At 54.1% G+C, this 18977-nt stretch overlaps 9 protein-coding genes across 9 annotated transcripts; 5 read left to right on the forward strand and 4 right to left on the reverse strand.

Annotated features, from left to right (window-relative positions):
- Positions 1-1081: 1081 nt before the first annotated feature.
- N657DRAFT_611128 (WD40 repeat-like protein) lies at positions 1082-6377 on the reverse strand. Its single transcript, XM_062790355.1, has 2 exons — positions 5299-6377; positions 1082-5167 (listed from the first exon to the last, which is right to left on the reverse strand). The coding sequence occupies exons 1-2, from the start codon at positions 6242-6244 to the stop codon at positions 1296-1298; spliced, it is 4818 nt and encodes a 1605-aa protein (XP_062650719.1). The 5' UTR covers positions 6245-6377; the 3' UTR covers positions 1082-1295.
- Positions 6355-7644, reverse strand: N657DRAFT_640828 (cytidine deaminase-like protein). The gene has a single exon (XM_062792039.1). It carries the CDS (start codon positions 7339-7341, stop codon positions 6796-6798), a length of 546 nt encoding a protein of 181 aa, XP_062650720.1. The 5' UTR covers positions 7342-7644; the 3' UTR covers positions 6355-6795.
- On the reverse strand, positions 7358-8268 carry N657DRAFT_182266 (uncharacterized protein). The gene is made up of 2 exons (XM_062786130.1): positions 8231-8268; positions 7358-7924 (listed from the first exon to the last, which is right to left on the reverse strand). Exon 2 carries the CDS (start codon positions 7844-7846, stop codon positions 7424-7426), a length of 423 nt encoding a protein of 140 aa, XP_062650721.1. The 5' UTR covers positions 7847-7924; positions 8231-8268; the 3' UTR covers positions 7358-7423.
- N657DRAFT_182189 (uncharacterized protein) lies at positions 8031-9207 on the forward strand. The gene is made up of 2 exons (XM_062786129.1): positions 8031-8928; positions 8993-9207. Exons 1-2 carry the CDS (start codon positions 8214-8216, stop codon positions 9121-9123), a joined length of 846 nt encoding a protein of 281 aa, XP_062650722.1. The 5' UTR covers positions 8031-8213; the 3' UTR covers positions 9124-9207.
- A 1835-nt stretch (positions 9208-11042) lies between these two features.
- On the forward strand, positions 11043-11797 carry N657DRAFT_630874 (uncharacterized protein; the record flags this gene model as incomplete). Its single annotated transcript, XM_062791012.1, has 2 exons — positions 11043-11345; positions 11423-11797. 2 exons carry the CDS (start codon positions 11043-11045, stop codon positions 11795-11797), a joined length of 678 nt encoding a protein of 225 aa, XP_062650723.1.
- Positions 11798-12034: 237 nt separating this feature from the next.
- N657DRAFT_182386 (uncharacterized protein) lies at positions 12035-13592 on the forward strand. Its single transcript, XM_062786131.1, has one exon. The coding sequence runs from the start codon at positions 12271-12273 to the stop codon at positions 13411-13413; it is 1143 nt and encodes a 380-aa protein (XP_062650724.1). The 5' UTR covers positions 12035-12270; the 3' UTR covers positions 13414-13592.
- Positions 13515-14516, reverse strand: N657DRAFT_565518 (2, 3 cyclic phosphodiesterase; the record flags this gene model as incomplete). The annotated part of the gene is made up of 4 exons (XM_062788366.1): positions 13515-13719; positions 13773-13820; positions 13966-14362; positions 14477-14516. The coding sequence occupies 4 exons, from the start codon at positions 14514-14516 to the stop codon at positions 13515-13517; spliced, it is 690 nt and encodes a 229-aa protein (XP_062650725.1).
- Positions 14517-15195: 679 nt separating this feature from the next.
- N657DRAFT_182519 (uncharacterized protein) lies at positions 15196-16764 on the forward strand. The gene is made up of 2 exons (XM_062786132.1): positions 15196-15276; positions 15498-16764. The coding sequence occupies exon 2, from the start codon at positions 15607-15609 to the stop codon at positions 16486-16488; it is 882 nt and encodes a 293-aa protein (XP_062650726.1). The 5' UTR covers positions 15196-15276; positions 15498-15606; the 3' UTR covers positions 16489-16764.
- Positions 16765-17840: 1076 nt separating this feature from the next.
- On the forward strand, positions 17841-18470 carry N657DRAFT_566921 (PLAC8-domain-containing protein; the record flags this gene model as incomplete). The annotated part of the gene is made up of 2 exons (XM_062788464.1): positions 17841-18122; positions 18204-18470. 2 exons carry the CDS (start codon positions 17841-17843, stop codon positions 18468-18470), a joined length of 549 nt encoding a protein of 182 aa, XP_062650727.1.
- Between the last annotated feature and the right edge of the window lie 507 nt (positions 18471-18977).

The following is an 18977-nucleotide window of genomic DNA, read 5'->3' on the forward strand; positions in this document are numbered from 1 at the left end:
GAGAGGATCACTCTAGCAAATTTTAATACAGGTACCACGGTGCATGCAATAAGACGTTAGGAAATAGTTAGTGAGATCTAACAATTTCTTAAGTGTCCCATCGTGTATGCTCCACCAAAAATTGCTAGAGTGATCCGCTCGCTGATATGATTCGCTCGCTGGTGATATACGTTGGCTCAATTATCACACTGCCCGCCCTGCTGCTTCTGCATGCTCTATTTTGTAAGCGCTTCTTTCTGTGATACCGTGGATATGTGGTTGTTGGACTTCGAACAGGAGGGTTGGCATTCAGTGAAGTAGGAATCCATCAACAAATGGGTCAATCAGATACCCCAGATCTTGAAGGATTGTATCGAATTAGAAGGAGGACTTACCGGCAATTGAAACACAATAAGTTGCGTCAGACTTGAGTGTTCCGCTAACGTTAATGTCGCTCGAGATAAGTTATGGTGGGGTCTTTATAGTATACAGCTCTTGTCTGTCCAGGGTGAGGTACGGCAGAAGCCTACAAGGGATCTTATCACCGCTGACCTAGGGTCCCAACCTCCAGCCCATAGTTGATATATTATGATTCCTACACCGCTGTGCCCTAGAGCGTGCCGGACCTTCAACAACTTACTATACAGGAAAACCGCGCCCTCGTGGGCCGGGTGAAAAACCCATATCGACAATCAAGGAAACGATCAGTGTGCGATCCTGCAAATACAAAGTGGGAAGGCCTCTTGGCCTTCGAAGAAAAGGGTATCAGACTGCGAGCTCCAGCTCCAGCCTCCTGGCCAGACCGTACATCGGCAGTTTCCCCGAGTCCATCAGCCAGTCCAGGATCCTCTCCGTTAGCCGTGCAGCTTTGGGACTGATTCCCTGTAGAACAGAATAAAAGTCCCTTCGCGTTCTGACCTCGGCTCTCTCCCATCTTCGAGTCAACGGTGGGGCCAAGCACCACATCACAAGGTGTTCGACAGTCTCTCGCCCCTCTCCACACTCGCATATAGGCGTCAGTACCTCTGGGACTCTCCTTTCGAATAAGAAAGCCCGAAGGCCTATGGCCCCGGTTCGAATCTGGATCAACAGTGAACTCTTCGCTCTGTCATAGTTGATATAGATCTGTTGGGGTTTCTGCCAATCTCATGGATCTCGGAGCATACGGCGACGGCCCGGCGCAACAAAGTACAGTACATACGAGGTACGAATTGATTACAGCCTCATCTGCAGACTAGACGTTCACCCGACGCGGCGCCTCCCCACCATGGTGAATGAGTGACCACATAGACATTCCACATCATTAACTACCGTACTTAGTGCCTGTGGGATAAAACACCGGCTCTCTCCTGATAACCACGAGCGTCACCCGCCAGCGGCGACAGTCTGACCACTTCGGCATACTCCAAGCCGCCCTGAATGACAGCCACATCTCCTCGCTTTGCAAACACAACGGTCCCTTGGTCGGTGACCGCGCCGACGGGACAGCGCGTCCCAGCAAACCAATCGTACGGCACAAAGAAGTGCCGCGTGTATGACGAGATGCTTCCCGCGCTGGCTCTCGATTCATTCAATTCAACCGAGCACACCCAGGAGCGCGTGTCGAGGAAGACGAGTTTACTGGAGCGCTTGGCTGGGTGATGAATGATGCCAATGACATGACCAATCCGGTAAGTGACGGGTTCGAGCCGGGTGATTGATAGTATGCCTGGCTTCATTGACGGGCCAACATGTTGGTCTCTCAATGTATGGAGCATGTTGTCTGCGCTGCTTGGAGGTTGTTCAGCGGTACTGTCCCCATCCCCCTCGGGAAGGAAGCCGCAATCCAGAAGCAACACGTCTTTAGTCCCAGTTGATCCGTTTGCGTCCGCCAGATCGAGTAAGATCGTTCCCGGCAAACCGCAAAAGAAGGCCGCTTTCGCGCTGAGTCCGGTCAGGTTGTATTCTTCCAGCGAAACTGAGACGACTTGTGAGAGATCCAGCCAGCGGTACATATGAACGGCGTTCTGTTTGACACAAATGGCGTGGGATTCGGAACGTGGGTGCTGTAGCCACATCCGCGGCGGGTAGTCGTCATAACTCAGGACCAACTCCTCTTTTCCAGCACCGAGGTTCCACAGATGGTCCGATTTGTGGGTAGAGGCTATGAACTTGTCTGTATTTCCGCCAGGCAACAAATGCACAATGGTGCTGTTGCAGTCTAGCCGCGTGTCCATGATCCGAGCCGCGACCGTCCAGGCTGTAGGGGATGGGGACCCCTCGAGTGAGCACGCCATGATGCCGTTTGAGCGACAAGTCGACAAGACTGTCTTGGTTTGCGGTAGCCAAGCCAGGGTGTTTACCGCGTCCGCGTGAGAATACAAATGGCTGGTCTGGTCGCCGCTGTTAATGTCATACATGAAGACTGAGCCGTTGTCTTTGCCGCACAGGATCCCACCCTTGTCCGGTATCATGGCCAGGGCCGTGATTTTGACTTTGTCGCCCGTTTGATAAAATTCTCCGGAGGTGCTTGATGTGTCAACGCTGAGTGATTCGTCAAGAGAGCCAGCCTCCAGCAGGACGGGAGGTATCCAGATATTGCACTGGGATCCTCTCAGATCAGCAAGGCTGAAACCGTCTCGGCTAAACGCCAGCGTCTTGATAAAGATGTCGGATGATTTGACTTTATAGAGCAGCCGTAAGGTGTCGAACTCAAAGATCTGGATGACTCCGCCTGCGCCGCCGCCGGCAAGTAGCCGTCCGTCGGGGCTAGCGGCAAGAGTGTGGCAGCTGACTCGTTGCTTCACTACTTCCTCATCAGTAAAAGGATCGATAATGACAAGCTCGCCGTCCAGATACGAGGCTGCAAGGAGCTCAATTCTGGCATTCGGATTGAACACAAGAGCCACAACTGGGTGTGTAGATGTCTCGCCGGACGGCAGTTTCTTGCCGCAGGTGCCGTAGTATGCGTCCTGTTCGAAGTCCCAGACAGTGATGGGGTTTCCACTGTACGCTACCGCCATCATCTGGTGCTCGACAGCGATAGAGATGGCCGAGGGCGGGCGGTTCAGAGTTGGCGCTCCATCATGTGCCCAGTCTCGCCACGGCCTCTTGGTTTGCTCAGGTGTTTCGCGGTCCAAGTCCCAGGAGTGTATTTCATTCCCGGTTGATGCTGCTATCAGCAGGCTATTATGGAAGACTAATCCAATAGACCTGCGAGGGGATAGCAGTTGGTGAAGTTTTTGTCCTGTGCGGACATTCCAGATGCGGATCATTCTGAGCCCGGCAGATGCCAACATGTCGGACTTTTCCCGAAACTGCAGGTGCAGGACCGTTTCCCCATGTTCCAGACTCCGGTACTCCTGGGAGGATTCAAGGTGGTATAGGATGGCCTGGCCGCCTCTCAGGCCTACCGCAAGGAATTCATCCCCGTAGCAGAGAGCACTAGTTTGACTGTCGCCAAAGTCGAGACAAGACAGTCGATCGTCCCACCGAAAGGCGGGGATGCCAGTGACGGACAATTTCTGTCCTTGTGCCGCTATTGTACGGATTGCCGAGTCCGTGGGACAAAAAGGGGGGATGCGGGAGTAAATGGATGACGGCGACAAGATCAGTGCATCGGCGAACTTGGCCGCAACTCTCTGCAGATCTACAGACCATGACCGCAATCTTTGAATGTCGCGTCTAAGAGGTGATCGCTCCACCATGCAGGAAGTTGCGTAGACCTTCAGATCCTCGGCAGCTCGAATCATCAGCCCAAGACTCCCAGTCTCAGCGATATTGCAGATCCAAGTGAGAACATTGAGCCTCAGGAACTTGTCGACGAGTGATAAGACATGGTCAGTTGTAGGGTCCGCCTTTGCGAGATGAGATGAGAAGGTGGTGGTGGCGTAACCTAAAAACTCGGGAGTTTTGCTTGGGCGCGGAAGACTTGGTGCTTTCCTCTCTGTCCTTCGCGGTTTCAGTTCGTCTCTAGTTAGACACTCGAGACACACCTTGGCGATTCGTGTGTGAGCTTCAGTCCGGTTGACAGCGAACTCAGAATCCAGTTCGTCGCTGAGCAAGAGCTCACGTGCAGTTTCATGAACCATGTGTACTCGGCCATTCTTGTCGACGGTGACGAACTGACCGCACAACATCCTGATAGACTCGCCTAACTTGGGGAACTTGTCCATCAACTCAGTTTCTAGCGCCCATTGCAGTTCCCTGAGTTCCAAGGGCCTCATGGCGCACGTCGTCCAAATCAGGATCGCCTTGGCTAGGGGTTTCCCTCTGGTTGCAAGGGCCATTGTGTCAAGTGCACGCTGGTAAAGCGGTTCCATGCCCCGGGGCACTTCGTCTAGGACACGTTTGATGTCTTCTTGGCTGAATGCCGCAGAGAGCTCATCAAGGACCAGCATCGTCCATAAGAACGACCCCTTGGACTTCTCGATGATTCGTTTTTCGAGGGCCTCTCGGCTTTCCACACTTTCAGTGAAGAAAGCTTCACCCTTGGCCGTGACAATGCGTTCAATGTCCGGAAGTGTCTCATCCGCGGAGACGTGCCCCTGTCTATGTCGTTGAGGTCCGAGGCCAGCAAAGAGACGACACAATTCTGGCGTTTCGCGACTTGTGATGAATATTCGTAATTGAAGGCTTGTATCCACCTTCGACAGCATCGAATCCAGAAACGGGGCGAAATTGGTGCATTCATCCAAGGCATCGATCACCCAGTAGTGAGGGACGGTCGCACCACGAAAAAGTTCCGTTGTAAAGAGACTTCTCCAAAGATTCCGTTCGTTGTCGTGATCAAGCCGCAAGCGGTCCTCTTGAAGTTTGATAAACGATTCCCGTATCCCGGTATCGGCCGAAGCCATTTGATAAGCAAGCGACCGAAGGCAGGCGCTTAGCTTAGACTTAAAGGTGTCGCCATGCTTGAAGAAGTAGTAGCTGCATCGCATGTGTGACTGTCGAAGGTCGTCAACAACGAAGCCGGCGAGGACCGACTTGCCTGTGGCAGGTTTCCCGCCGAACCAAAGGATAGGGGGTGCATCATGCTGGAGGTCTTTCCACTCGTTGTAAGTCTGTTTCTCCAAAATCCATTCACATGTTCCAGGGACTCGAGCATCCTGAACTGCGAAAAGATCATCTTCTCCTTGATTCGTCGCGCCGAGAAAGGACGCAAGGGTGCGTATTGAGCCTCGTTGAGCGAGAGCGTTGCTCTCGATTTCTAATTCTTGTGAGTTGTCCGTTGTCGGAGGAAGAAGAGGGAGAAAACAGGAAAAGGAAGAGGAACAAGAGGAGGAACAAGAGAAAGAGGAAGAAGAAGGGGAAGTGAAAACAAAAGAGCTACGAGCTTACTTTCTGCATCAATTCTTTTAATTGTAGAGGCAAGGGCATTCCGTATAATGACATAGTTCTGGTCTGAAGGGTCATCGAACTTGCAGATAGACCGATGGTCTGCGGTCATGGGCATCTGCTTCTCTTCTCGATACCCTAGGGTCGCCGACTCGGGGTCGACAATGAGGGTACTCAATCCTGCGGTCCTCAACTTTTGTGTTTCGTAAAAAGACCACAACTCCACGTCGGCAGAGTACCGACGGAATTCATCGTTGGTCGATTGAAGGGCACCGGACCCCCGAACCAAATCCGTGACGAAACCAGGAGCTGACGATGCCACTTGGAGGATGTTCTTGAGCAGCCGTGCCGAATCAGAGCCTCGGTGAGGGGTTCCGAGAAAATAAATAGCTCGGACGCGCTCTGCGAGAGGTTTGCTTTCCTGGTGAGCCAGCATGTATGCCTTCTTGATAACCAGGCCACCCATACTGTGGCCGATTAACACCAAGGATGTGTCGCTGTCGGCAATGTGAGGGGAAGTTGAAAGCTCCCCCAACAGAGACTTGCCGATGTGATGGATGTTGAGACAGTTGTCGTTTCCCTTGGCCCAGTCCGAGTCATAGCCATAACTGTGGATCCTGACGTCCTTGAAAGCAGGATCCTTAGGTAGCCATTCTCCAGGCCAGTAATGACTGATTGAATTGGTTTTGCTCCATGTCCTCCGAGAGCCTCCCCCAAGGCCGTGGACGAAGACGAAGTCAAAGAGAGGCTTGGACGGAGCGTAGAGAAGGTTCAAGCCAAGAGGTCCCCTTGGGTCGGAGGATGCGTCACCCACGGCGGTGCTCGCTATGCTCAACCGATCGCTGCCAGGCGAGATTGTCCTCCTCAAGATGCCGGCGTCGGGAACGCTGAGGTCCTTGCTGTCTTTCTTCCTGTGTCGGAGGCTGAAGGTTCTGATTGACTGAGGCATAGGTCAGCATGATGTCTCTCGCCGAGGTGCGGGGTGTGGACTAGACAGAAGTCGGAGAAGATTACCATCACGCTGATAAGCGTCTTACACGTTTCAAAGACTTGTCGTTCCGTCACTTGTGTACTGGTCCGTGATGGGGCCGCGGGAGCTGCAGGAGACTCGCGAGGAAACGTGACCCTGGATGTTGCTCGAGGTCTAGAATGATCGAAGCCAGCTCGACCCAGGGGTGAGCTTTCATCCAATCGGGAACTTGCTGTGGGACATTGGGAAGCGGCTGCTGTGGCGCTCGATGACCATTCGCTAAGCGCCGCTGCATATCTCGACGTGGGGACGTACACGATCCCCAAGCGGCCACTCCTGAGAAATCGGCAGTTAAAACGGCTGTACTGAATCTCTCAATGCCGGGGAAGGAGAAATCTCAGGAAGGTAAATGAGAAGTACGAAATGTGGAGAGAAGAACCTGGCATCATGTTCTTAGTGATTTGGGATCTGCTAAGCATCTATGCCGTAAATTCCTCGTCTAAACTCCAGTGATTCCATGCTTCTCGGTGTCAGCCCTGCTTCTCATGCCCGGCAAAGGTTGCATCCCAAATGAGTGCTCGAAGTCCCGGGTCCTGATCCAGTAGCACCACCTTGATCCCAGCCTTTTCCAGTCGCTCGATTCCGTTGTTCTGCTTGATGAAAGTGTCGGGCTCCCGAATACCGACGTACACAATTTTGATAGCGTTGCCCAAGCCCAGAATCCTCTCGACGCATGTTCTGTTACCGCTCAATCGCTCATTGCACGGCTCCATGGTGGTGTAGAGGACTGTGTTCGGCGGCAAGACCTCGGCGATGTCGAAGTCGTGGATTCCATGCTTGTCAGCTACCTTGATGAAGCAGCAGTGCTCGGCATGCGTTGAGCCGGGGTCGCCAGGTCGGTCGCGAGGCAGTTCCTCCGAGTATCCAGTGGAGAGGACTTCATTTCGATCAGCATCGACGAGCACAGCCCCTACGCAGAACTTGGACGGCGATGGGGGCGACAGCCGTGCCTTCTCAACTGCGTAGGCCATGTACGCCTTGTGGTCGCCTGGAGCGATGACGGGATGGGATTTCATTATGGAATAAAGGATCAGCAAATTGAGGCGTCATGCTAGGACATCCGTTCCACGTTGCCCCGGGTCGCTGGGGTTGGCTGCTTCAACTTTTGAGGGCTGTCAACTTGAGATTGAGTGGGAATTGGGGAGAAGAAAAGCGGGGAAATGCAGCAGAGTTATTTGCAACAGAATTGGGTTGCGACAGGCTTGTTCCGTAGCCCACTGCAATGCAAGAAAATTTCCCAACCTGCTGTTCAATGCTGCCTCCCGCGAGGTGGTGGTCTCCAAGGAGGGTGAATCGCAGCTCCCTGGCGCTGCGGCCTCGACCCCGCCTTCTCCTCAAAAGGTTCTTTCCCCAGGAACAAATGTTGGTTGGCTGATGACTGGGGCCGGAATCGGGGCCGGCTTGTAAGCGCCCAACATCTGGTGTGACGGTCAACCTCAAGTCCTCAACCTTTCCTTTCTCCACCGGCATCAGCATCAGACTCGCTTGAATACGTAGGTTGTCCGCCGGTCGGGACTCCATCAATCCCGCCTTCGGCTGTTCAACTCAAGTTCCAGAAAATTCAGAAACCAAGGCTCTCCTTTTTCTCGCAGGCAAAAAGTGTGAGACTCTCCCTTGAATCAGAGTGCCCGACCAAGGGCAGAACATAATCAGGAGAAAAGAAAAGGAGAGAAAGAAGGGGGAAGGCAAAAAGACAGTATTCAACACGACGGGACAAAAAGAAAAGAAAGAGCCTAAGACAACCAAAGCCACACAAACACAGTTGGAAACATGAACTACAACGGGGCCAAGGGTTTGGAGTTCGGAAATGGGAACATCGCGCTCGACCCGGCTGTGCTTGCAGGTATTTGGTATTTAAGTGGAAGTTTTGGGTGTTTGTCTCTGCCAGATGCTGACTTCGAACATGTTTACAGAGCTTCCTCGAGGATGTACAGTCTTGTCAACCGAAGCTCACGGTGTCAGCTTTTGGGCCAACACGGGGCGAATCGATGTCGAGTTGGAGGATGGGACGCCTCAGTCTTACTTCATCAAGGTCATCTCGGGAGACACGGGAAAGTATATGATGCATTCCGAATTTGAGTCAATGAGAGCGATTCACGGCATCGTACCCGACTTCGCTCCACGGCCCATTGCCTGGGGGACCTACAAGTCAATTCCCGACACCCACTTCTTCCTTTGCGAGTTCCGCCACTTCGGTGACGAGATGCCCGATCCCGAGGACTTTACTGCTCGATTAGCCAAGCTGCATCAGAACAGCCAGTCACCGAACGGCATGTTCGGATTCCACATTACCACGTATGCCGGTAACCTTCCCCAAATGATTGAGTGGGACAGCAGCTGGGAAAGTTTCTTTTCCAAGAGCCTCCGCCAGGCCCTTGACCTGGAGATCAGAGCAAAGGGAACCGATCCGGAGCTTGATGGTCTGCTCCCTATCCTCTTTGACAGGGTTATTCCACGCCTCCTCCGGCCGCTCGAGACCAACGGACGGTCTATCAAACCCGCGCTTGTGCATGGCGACCTGTGGTATGCCAACTCGGGACTCGACGTGGAAACAGGTGAGAGTATCGTTTTCGATGCCTGCTGTTTCTACGCCCACAACGAATGTAGGTGCTGGGAGCGACCGCTCGATTCAAAACGAAAGGGGATGGCTAACTTGATAATCACAAGACGAATTCGGCCAGTGGAGGCCAGCTTGCAACCGGTTTGATGAGACGTACCTGACTGCTTACCAAAAACATGTTGGGAAGTCAGCCCCCGTGGAAGATTATGACGGGCGAGTTGACCTGTACAAGTTGTAAGTTCTGCGCGCGGTTCCTCTTATTCCCTATAGCCTGGCGTATTCAGGACAAAACAACGGTAACCATGATGTCCAGGAGATTCAACACGCACGTCTCGGCTCTCTTCTTTGACAACATGGCTCTCCGAGAGCAGTACGTCTTGCTTCATCCCAGATCCCCCGCCTTCGTCTCGTCTAATAAATAACGGTTTCAGAATGCTCGGTGACATCAGGGATTTGGTCCAGCGATATGGGCATGAAGAGGTGCCAGCTCTTGGAACTACCTCCACCTTACAATGAGTTGGCAACGGCCCACGGGAAATCGAGTTCAATGCGCGTCCGGCCAGTTTCCACGAGCAACGGGCTGATAACTGAGCCGTTTGCTTGTAGATGTTTCAACCTCTGCACTTCGGACACTCTTATTAAATTGCCTCAGTTACTGGTCGGATCTAATGTCTGCACCGGAGGGGTACGGTGTCATGGCAGTTCAAGCTTGCCACAGTTCTCCCTTCTCTTCCGCTGCACATCATCAAGTTGCTGTTCACCTTAGTTGCTACCTACTGAACCAGCCGCTTTTCTATTGTACCTATCTGAAGTTGAAGCCAATCTACCAAGTACCTACTCTTGGAGTGATTTGCGCCTGATAGAGGGGTGGAACATACTGTTGAAACCTGCAGGGCGATGACCGCTGAGATATGCGCTGGAAAAAGCTATTCCGAGTCAAAGCAGCGGATTGAATTGAAAGATGGTAAAGTGCTTAATTGACCATGCTGTTGATGGGCATGGGAGAGGACTAAGTAGGTAAGGAAGAGGGGTTGCAGTGCTGGCACCAATCAACCACCGAGGTCCAGCCATCAAGGCGGCTTCGTTCCGACACATACATGTAAACAACCACCCACTCGAAGTCTCAGACTCCCCTCATGATTAGACCATAGTTTTCCAATCAACGTGTTAGATGGACATAATCCTCGTTATTCTAATCCCTTAATGCCATACGACATTAACAGCAAATCTGTCTTACTGTTTACTCCAGTCAGCTCATTTTTTTGGCAGCATTCGGTTTTCCGCGAGTCAAGTAGTTAGATATTTCCGGCATTGGTAATTGACAGAGACTGTCTTATACTCAAAGCAGAAAATAATCCAGTTATACCTAGACAACTCCTCATCAGGGTGCTATATGCAGCGTCAAGACGTCAGCGTGTGCTAATCGAGACTTATCGAGGCCCGAGGACCACAGCCACTTGAAGTCCGTCGTCTTACATCTTACGTACCCCTACGTAGTCTCAGCGTCCCATAGCCGTTGCATACCATACCCATTGCACTAGGTCAATGCTGACCTTTAGGGTCGTCACATCACAAATGGCAAAGTGGTGGTGCAGAATATGTAAGTGACACAAAGTGTGTGCGCCACGCACGGCTGCAGGAAGACACTATATAGAAGTGACTCGTACGTCAGTGCGACATGGAGAGACCGGAATCCCCATCCTAAGTCCGACATCACATCTAAAATATTGCTACCGTGCATCAACAAGGCGTGCAGGAGTGACAGAACAAGCTTGTAATGGATGAACCGTCGTTTCTCAGGAGTGCCCAACTTCCGAGTACAGAACCAGCAGCAACATTCCGATTTTCTCGCATCTCGAAGTTAGCAGAGAAGATCCCTCGCCTGTTTACCACATCGGCTACCATGAACGACATGAGATGGACATTGACAATTTCGTTTTTCAGGTGTTTGAGTAAGCCCTCCCCGTCGCTTCCTCATCGACCCTTGGCTCCCAACCTGACCAGACCGCGGCGGCTAACCTGCCCAACTCACCAGCGGCGATGTTAGCGGCGACTGCCGCGGTGGCGGCCCCGGCTCCGGCGCCGAGGGCTCAATATGGGGCCACCTACCCCCCCAGTGGTGACCCGTCCTCTGCACCCTCCGGCTCTGGCTCCGCCATGGCCGGGCCGTCCGGTTCCGGCTACGGGTCCGCCTCAGGTTCTGGCCCCACGTTTGGGAACTTCGCGGGCGGCGGTATGGAGACGGCGGCGCGGATGCGGGCGGCCCACGGCATCATGGCGGCGGTGGCCATGGTGGCTCTGTTCCCGACGGGTGCCATCTTTATGCGGATCTTCTCCGGCCGGCTTGCGCTGTGGATGCACGCCCTCACACAGGTAGCGGGCCTGGGTGTTTTTGCGGGCGCTGTTGGCCTCGGACTTCAGCTCGTCTCGGAGGTCCGGGAAAATATTGGTCGTGACCTGGTGAGTTTTATCTTACATTACCTTACCTAATTATCAATATCGCGGACCTTTGAACCGAGTAGCTGACCCTGTGACAGCTGCATGAATCCAGCACCAGCTACCACTCCATCATCGGCCTCGTCGTCTTGGGGTGCCTGGCGGTGCAGCCGGTCCTGGGACTCATCCACCACGAATGGTTCCGTCGGCTGCACCGGCGGCAAATATGGTCGTACCTGCACCTCTTCAACGGCCGCATTCCCATCACGCTGGGCATGATGAACGGTGGACTCGGACTGTGGATGGCCGGGGCGTCGGACCGGCTCAAGGTTGCCTACGTCGTCACTGCGGCGGCCATGTGGACGCTCTGGATGATGACCGCGCTGTGGGCAGAGTGGAAGCGCTGGCGGAAGGACAGGTCGTGGAGCTGGAGTGCAAGCAGGCCTGAGGTGAATGAGGGCGGTGTTCCGTTCTGACCTGCTACATCACGGAGAAGGGTCAGAATTTGCGCTGATGGGTCGTTATTGGGGACTTGGATGGTCGATTGTTGTCGCAATTGTGGGGCATTATTAGTACAGGCGGGCGAAACACAAGGTATCCAGCCATGCATGTTCGGAGTTCTGGGTGTTACCTGAATCAATATCTTTCTTGTGTTCTTGCTTCAGTAAATCCGCTTTATTGAACTACAAGAATCGTCCGCAAGGGATGGACCTTTACCTATTTGATATGAAGGCAGCACAGTGTGTTGGATTGGGGAATCGCGCTGTGTGGGCCTAGCGCAAACACTACCCGCTCATCTCTCCTCTCCCTTGGAAACTGCAAATCTGAATTTGGTTCATGGCCGCCGCTTCACTGTGCAGAGATTGACCACCGCCCCGCAAACCCGGGTTCACCTGGATGGGACTTGGATGAGGGAGCGGTGCGATTTCTGCTCGCTGGGACCGGCGACATGACCTTGGTCGAGGCCCCGTGCTCCCCAGCAGCTGCCGAGCTTGGGGGTCGAATCAATCGTTCCGAGTTTCGCGTCCAAAATGCCGAATTGCTGACTCTAATCATCACCACCTCGCCAACTCCCTCGGCGCCCTCCACCGAATTGCTCTCGCAGATCGTCTTCTCGTTCCGCGAACACTGTCCCGAGTTGACTCGGTGCAGAGTCATCCTCGTCCTCGACACGTACGACCACATCAGCTCCACGGCCCGGCTCAAGAAGGGCCATGTCACAGCAGATGGCGCCACAAAGTATGCCGAGTACAAGATGAAGGCCAAGCGTCTCATACTCGACGAGTACGCGCTCAACTGCGCCGAGCTTCGCGAGCAGGATCTCTTGCAAGAGTGCGGCGAGGCCGAGTTCGGCTCCACAGCCTACGCACAACAGACGAACACCGTGCCGCTAACCATCACCAAGACCGACGACGGGCGCATCATGTTCATCGAGCCCTTGCAGCGTCTGGGATTCGGTCTTGCTGTGCGCTCCGCTCTCAGGCTGACCGAGACGCCCTATGTTTGGATTCAGCAGCACGACTGGATGCTCATTTCCCAGATCCCGCTTCGACCGCTGCTCACTGTCATGCAGCAGCAGTCGCAGGCCGCCGCTGCCGACCTGGACGACATGGCGGCCGTCAGAGTGCCAATCAAATATGTGTGCTTCCCCTCGGTGCGCATGGTCGAGTACGCCAGGTCCGACCATGTCCTGCAGTTCCCCGCCCTGCGCGCCCTGACCTATCTGCACAAGCAGAACTTCACCGTCCGGTCCGAGGAAGGCGATGCCGTCAAAATCCCGCTCACGCCGCTCTTTTTCTGGCATGACAAACCCCACGTCGCCGAGACAGAGCATTATCTTGCGCAGGTGTTTTCGAGCCGGGCGGCACTGCCCAGGGGTGCCTTCATCGAGGACACCATCGGCCACCGTGCCAGGACGGAAATGAAGGACGGCCAATGGAGGAAGTGGGCTTGTTGGCTGTACTACCCTGACGAGGGAAAGCAGCTGTGCATGAGGCATCTGAAAGGGAGGACTTGGCGGGGAACCGAGGCGGAATTGGCGCAGAAGCTGGAGTATATGCGGCTTAACCAAGGGGTTTCGGGGACTGGATGAACGAGAGTGGCAGTCATCTCTGGCCGTTCAATGAGTTCCCAAGACCGACTAGAGGCAGCAAATGAATCAGATAGAACGTTTAGAATCCGTCCTCGGCGAGCCTAGAGCTGCCTCGTCGCAATAGGCTTCCCCCACTCTGAAATAGGCTTGTCGGTCGGCACCAGCCAGATAACTCCGCCATCCCATCCGTCCCATCCACTAGTTCCCTGAATGTTCTCGGTAATCTCCTCGGATAGCTTGACCCCGGCCTCCCTCACCACCTTGGTGATCTGCTTCAACGCCTCATCGGCAATGGGCTCATCACCGCTGTGCAAATATCAGCACGACACTCCCAGGCACAATGACCAGCAAATACCTACTACATCAAGCTCAAGTGCGGCCCAAACTCTTCACGCCATTCGCTCAGCCTACCAACCGTTAGCCACTGCAGCTTTGCTTCCCACGAACGGCCTCCAGCCCAAAGAAGTGAGCAAACTCCAGGCAACCCCCAGCAGACGTCAAAATTACCCCCCCCCCCCCCCCTTCCGCCAGTTCAATCAAATGGTTACTCACCACTTCTGCGTACCCTCACCCCACCTGACCTCCCCCTCCCCATCAACATTCACCTGCTCCCCCAGAACGCCAACCGCCCTCGCCACTCCAGCGACCTCCCTCACCCCGTCAAACGCAACCCTCACAAAACACCGACGGAAGAACACATCCTGGCTGACAACCCTCTCGAACCGGACCCTAACCTTTTCAGACCTTATAGGAAAAGGGATCGCATCCAGCCAGCGCTGCGGCTCGTCGCCGTATGTCGTATCGGGTTCGATGCCGCTCGTGAGCGTCACATGAGCCGGGAAATAGTGCGGCGCCACGCCCGCGCCCGGCGAGGTGGCGGATGCTTCGCGGGGGAAGGTGGACGGGAGGGTTGATGTGATGAGGGTTGTGAGGATGCGGTGGAGGGGGTCTTTTTGCCTAGAATTGTCAATTGCGCGGGCAATTTGAGGCAAGGGGTGATGATGTAAGGCAGGAGGGGAGGGAGAGGAAGGACGGGGGCATGGAGGGGAGGGGAAAGACGAACGAGAGTCGGGGGGAAGGAGCCAGAGAGAGGAGCCGGGCATTGTGCGCGTGCTCTTTTGCTGTTTCTGTTTTGAGCCGGGGTCGGCAGCTGAGAGCTTGAGATTTGTGTGGTTATGTTCATGGATGATGTTGGCTAAGGACTCTCTGCAGAATTTCGGTTGGTGGGGAGAGGTGACGTTGGGGCGTCGAAAACGTGCGGAGATCTGCCTCGGGATTGGTTTGCAGTGATTTGGGTTTGCTATAACGAGTATTCGCCTCATTAAGGAAGCTACCCACCTGCAAGGTTGTATGGTGATATATTATCTTGACATCTAACGTCAACATCTATGTCTAATTATGCATAAGCTTTGAGCAATAAGGTATGAATTCTCTTGCTCCAACGGTGAAAAATAGAGGGAAGACCCAAAGTAAGGGGGTTGCTGCATTGGCATGTACTGTACCACGTTTATTCTCGGGTTACGGAATCTGGGGGGCATCTACTCAGAGCTTGAAGGAACGCTGGGTAGTTTCTTAGAGAACTCCATTTCCATGAACTGTGCGAAACATACAACGTCGTTTCGAGGTCAAAATGGAGGTATTCCATGGACAGCCAACTGTAGGCGTGCGGCCGCTCCTTTGGGCCTCCGGTCAGCTTCGCCGTGCCGGGGCCGGCACCAGAGGCCACCCTGACAAAGAGTCAATCCTATGAGTATGACGATCGGGAGGTCAGACTGCGCTGGCCGCATCCGATGTAATCGACCCGCACATCAAGCAAAAGTGAAACCTTGTACACAGGTGTCCTTCACCGAAGAATTCAATAAGGTATGCGATCCCTTCAAATATCAATGTTCGCTTCTCGTGTGTGTTAGGCTTCTCTTTCAATTAGACGTCTGATAACTGCCTATTCTCCTATATTTTAACATCGGTGCTCTGTTTATATCCAAGTTCTGTAAAATAAAAAGACACCTCCTTTTTAACCATCCCCTGATACGACTTTCCAGTAATCACTTACCTGAAGCTCACCCTTATTGAAACCCCACCAGACCCCCTCGGGCTCTCGCATCAACCAAATACGTAAGCTCTAGGTTGTTCATCAACCAAGTCACCACGAGGAAACACCCACAGCCCTCCGCCGCCACCATCAGCAAGACCATGTCCCCAAACGGCATCACCCGCGTCACCCTCTCCAACGGATACCGCGCCTACCGCCGCAGGGCTGACGGCGACAAACCAGCCAAGCAACAGAAGAAAGTGCGGTTCGTCAAGGGGTATGTCACCATCCCGGACCGCCATACGCCTCCCATCATGAGACGACCGTCTGGGCCCGGCAATATGCAGGGCCAACTACATGTAAATCAGGGGAATGGGTTGGATGGTGATGATGGCGAGGTGATCGGAGAGCACAAAGCAAAGGAGATGGTTGAAATGGTGAAGACGGCGGATGAAGATAAAGCAGCGGGAGAGCCGACGAGTGCGGTTGAGCCAGGACAAAGAGGAAAAGGAGGCAGTTATGTCGACAGGGGCGGGATCAAGGTGTGGCGGAAACAGCCGCGGTTCAGGGGCAGCGGGACATTGCAGGTATTGGATGACCCGGTGAGAGACGGGATGCTGCTGGCGAGGTCGCAGATGGGTTGGCCGAGCGACAAATGGCGGGATGGTTTGGGCATGGTATGCCCAGCCGAGAACGAGAAGGATTGTGAATGCGTGGAGGAAAAGGGGCTGCGGTATGGAGAGGGGAAGAGAGAGGCTGGGTTCAGGCTGGAGAACGTCGCGCGTGGGGAGTTTTGTTGGACGATCCGGGTTGTTCATCGTGGGCAGATGAACAGAGGCGTGATCGAGTCGGTGGTCCTTACAGATGCCGCTTCCGAGTCGGGGAGGGACGACGACGAGTATGAGTTTCTGGGCGATGTGTCGCTGGGAAAGGCCGATGGCTGGGTTCCGGTTATGGTGGCTGAGGAGGATGAGGGATACGACTGGATATCTCTTACGGGCTCACTTGTCATGATGGGAGGAATGTCTGAGGCACACAAGTAATCGACCATAGGTTCTAAGGGAAAGTGGTAGTTAGAACAACACCGTTTTGCTTGTGCGGACGTGAAGCGCCTGGCATTTACAATCCAGTCGATCTGCTCCTGCTCGCGAGAGCCGGGGAGCCGGGGAGATTTCTGCGCCTCTCGCTACCCCGAACACAGCGCCAATGCTTGAATCGTTCAGCATTTCTATCTGTATGTTGTACTATTTAAAGATGGCCGATATTTTGGTTCAATGAGTTCATACGTATGCAAGCCGGTGGTCTCGTACTCCGCTGTAGCCTGTAATTCGGATCCAATCCATGACTACCTACTCGTAAACTTGCACCACTACCAATGTTTGGACATGCAAGTTAGATGAATGGCCACTCGACTACTTCATACTGTTGCTAACGTTATCCTCCGGTGATGTCGGAACTCTGGGGAGACTCTACTGAAGCAAGTCTGTACGCCCTTCCCTCAGCTTCCTCACCGTCTTGGGCCTCCTTTCGATGATCTCGGGGGATGCCGGGAATATGATGTTGTTTACCTCGATGGGATTTTTCACCTCGCCAGCTATGCAGATTGTGTGCATGTAAGACGGGATAATCCTTCGAAGACGGAGATGCCAGTTTCCTCTCCGCTGATGCAGCATGGCGCAATGAAACAGAATCGTGGCACCTCGGCTCCAGTCCCGGCACCACAGACATTCGTTGTTCTTCTCAGCTCTGCGGGGCCAAAATCCCTGGGACTGACCATCTCCCGGCTCTTGCAGAAATAAAATGAGGTGCCCATCGGAACCGTCAACAAAGATTCCGCGCTGGAGTAAGATGCGTCACAACTCGGGTAGACTCTTGCCGAGTACGTGGTTGGCAGACAAAAGGGATGAGCTAGGAAACCACTCAGATGACAGAGGTCTGGGCATGGGGCTGCATGGTTCCAGGTTGCTGTCGTATCAGCCTTGTCCGGCTAACTTGTACTAACTGGGGCCAGAAGCGAGCCGGCAGCGTCACTGTCATTTCCACGAACCCGGACCGACAGGGGATCATCACAAACACGGGGCTGTGAGGGACTGCCGTTCGAAATGGCTGTTGCGGAGGCAGCCATACGGGCATGGTGGCGTTGGGCGCAGCGAATCAGTGCGGTTAGGTATATAAGAGACCATCACACTCGACATACCCGTTTTGTTTGTGCTCTCACCAAAGCCTGATCTCAGCCAAACAACCTTTTCCTGTCGCTCTCTTTTTCCTGTCTCTCCTTTGATTAGTTAACGTTCCCTATTGAGCTCTGCTCCAACCCGCGTGATACCCGGCTCCAGCCCAAACCTTTACTTGACCCTCACCAGACTTGATACCCCAGATCAACCACATCAACATAATGGCCGCACCGCAGCAGACCGCCCAGCAGGGCCCTCTCAACCACGACGACATGGCCGAGTGGACGGCGCGGTTCAACGACGTGCTGGCACGGCCCGGCGAGTACGTCAACTCCAAGTCGCCCGAGACGTCGCAGCCGTGGTACTCGTCCTTTTTTGGCTGCTTCAGCCCCATCGAGACATGCGCCATGACTTACTGCTGCCCCTGCGTCGTCTTTGGCCGCACCCACCACCGCCTGCGCAAGAACGCCAACCTCGAGGGCTACGAGCCCATCAACACCTCGGTATGTCCCCGTCTTTACTTACCTGGCACCACATCATCTCTCTTGATTGCAAATGTGACTGACTGATTTTGTCTACTGTAGTGCCTCCTCTTCTGCGGCTCGGGCTGTGTCCTCCTGCACTGGATCCCCATGGCCATGCAGCGCGCCGACCTGCGCACCAAGCACAACCTGCAGGGCAGCTGCCTCGTCGACATTGCCACGGCCTGCTGCTGCGGGTGCTGCCAGCTCGTCCAGAACGACAAGGAGGCCGAGTACCGCGAGCAGCTGCTCGCCAGCCAGGGCGGCGTCCAACAGCAGGGCTACCAGGCCGCCGGCGGCATGGCGTATCCGGGTGACCAGAAGCAGTGATTTGGCTACTGAGAAGAAGAAAAAGGGATTGTGATGGGCTGGTCGGGCTGAAGTGGAAATAACTGATACATATATAATACCTGGAGGCTGGAGGCGTTGGCCGCTTCTGGGATCTGGCTGATTGCCATTATCTGTGTGATACCTCTTGGTTTTGAATCTCAAAAGTGTCTGGACCAACATCAGAGTCATCCGGGACTTGGAACGAGGATCAATCCTAAACACCTGTGTTGTGATGCCGAGCACGTTCGGATTTCACCAGGATCTGCAGCCCTACCCTTGTCCTGTCACCTTGGCACACATTAGCGTTGAAGAGCTGAACGACCCTTGTCCGGTAATCTCAGCCCTTGCAGTTGAGCTGCCTGGAACTGGTATCTATCGCGGTGTTTTCCAACAAGCGGAGCTCTCCCAGTCAGAGGGCGGAGGCAGCCAACCCTCTGATGACCAAAGGCCACGGACCTCACATGCTTTTGGAATGATGAATCCCGAGACGTCCATCCAATTTTCAAC

The sequence above is a fragment of the Parathielavia appendiculata genome (genome assembly GCF_033297405.1).
Source record: "Parathielavia appendiculata strain CBS 731.68 unplaced genomic scaffold N657scaffold_2, whole genome shotgun sequence".
Classification (NCBI taxonomy): domain Eukaryota; kingdom Fungi; phylum Ascomycota; class Sordariomycetes; order Sordariales; family Chaetomiaceae; genus Parathielavia; species Parathielavia appendiculata.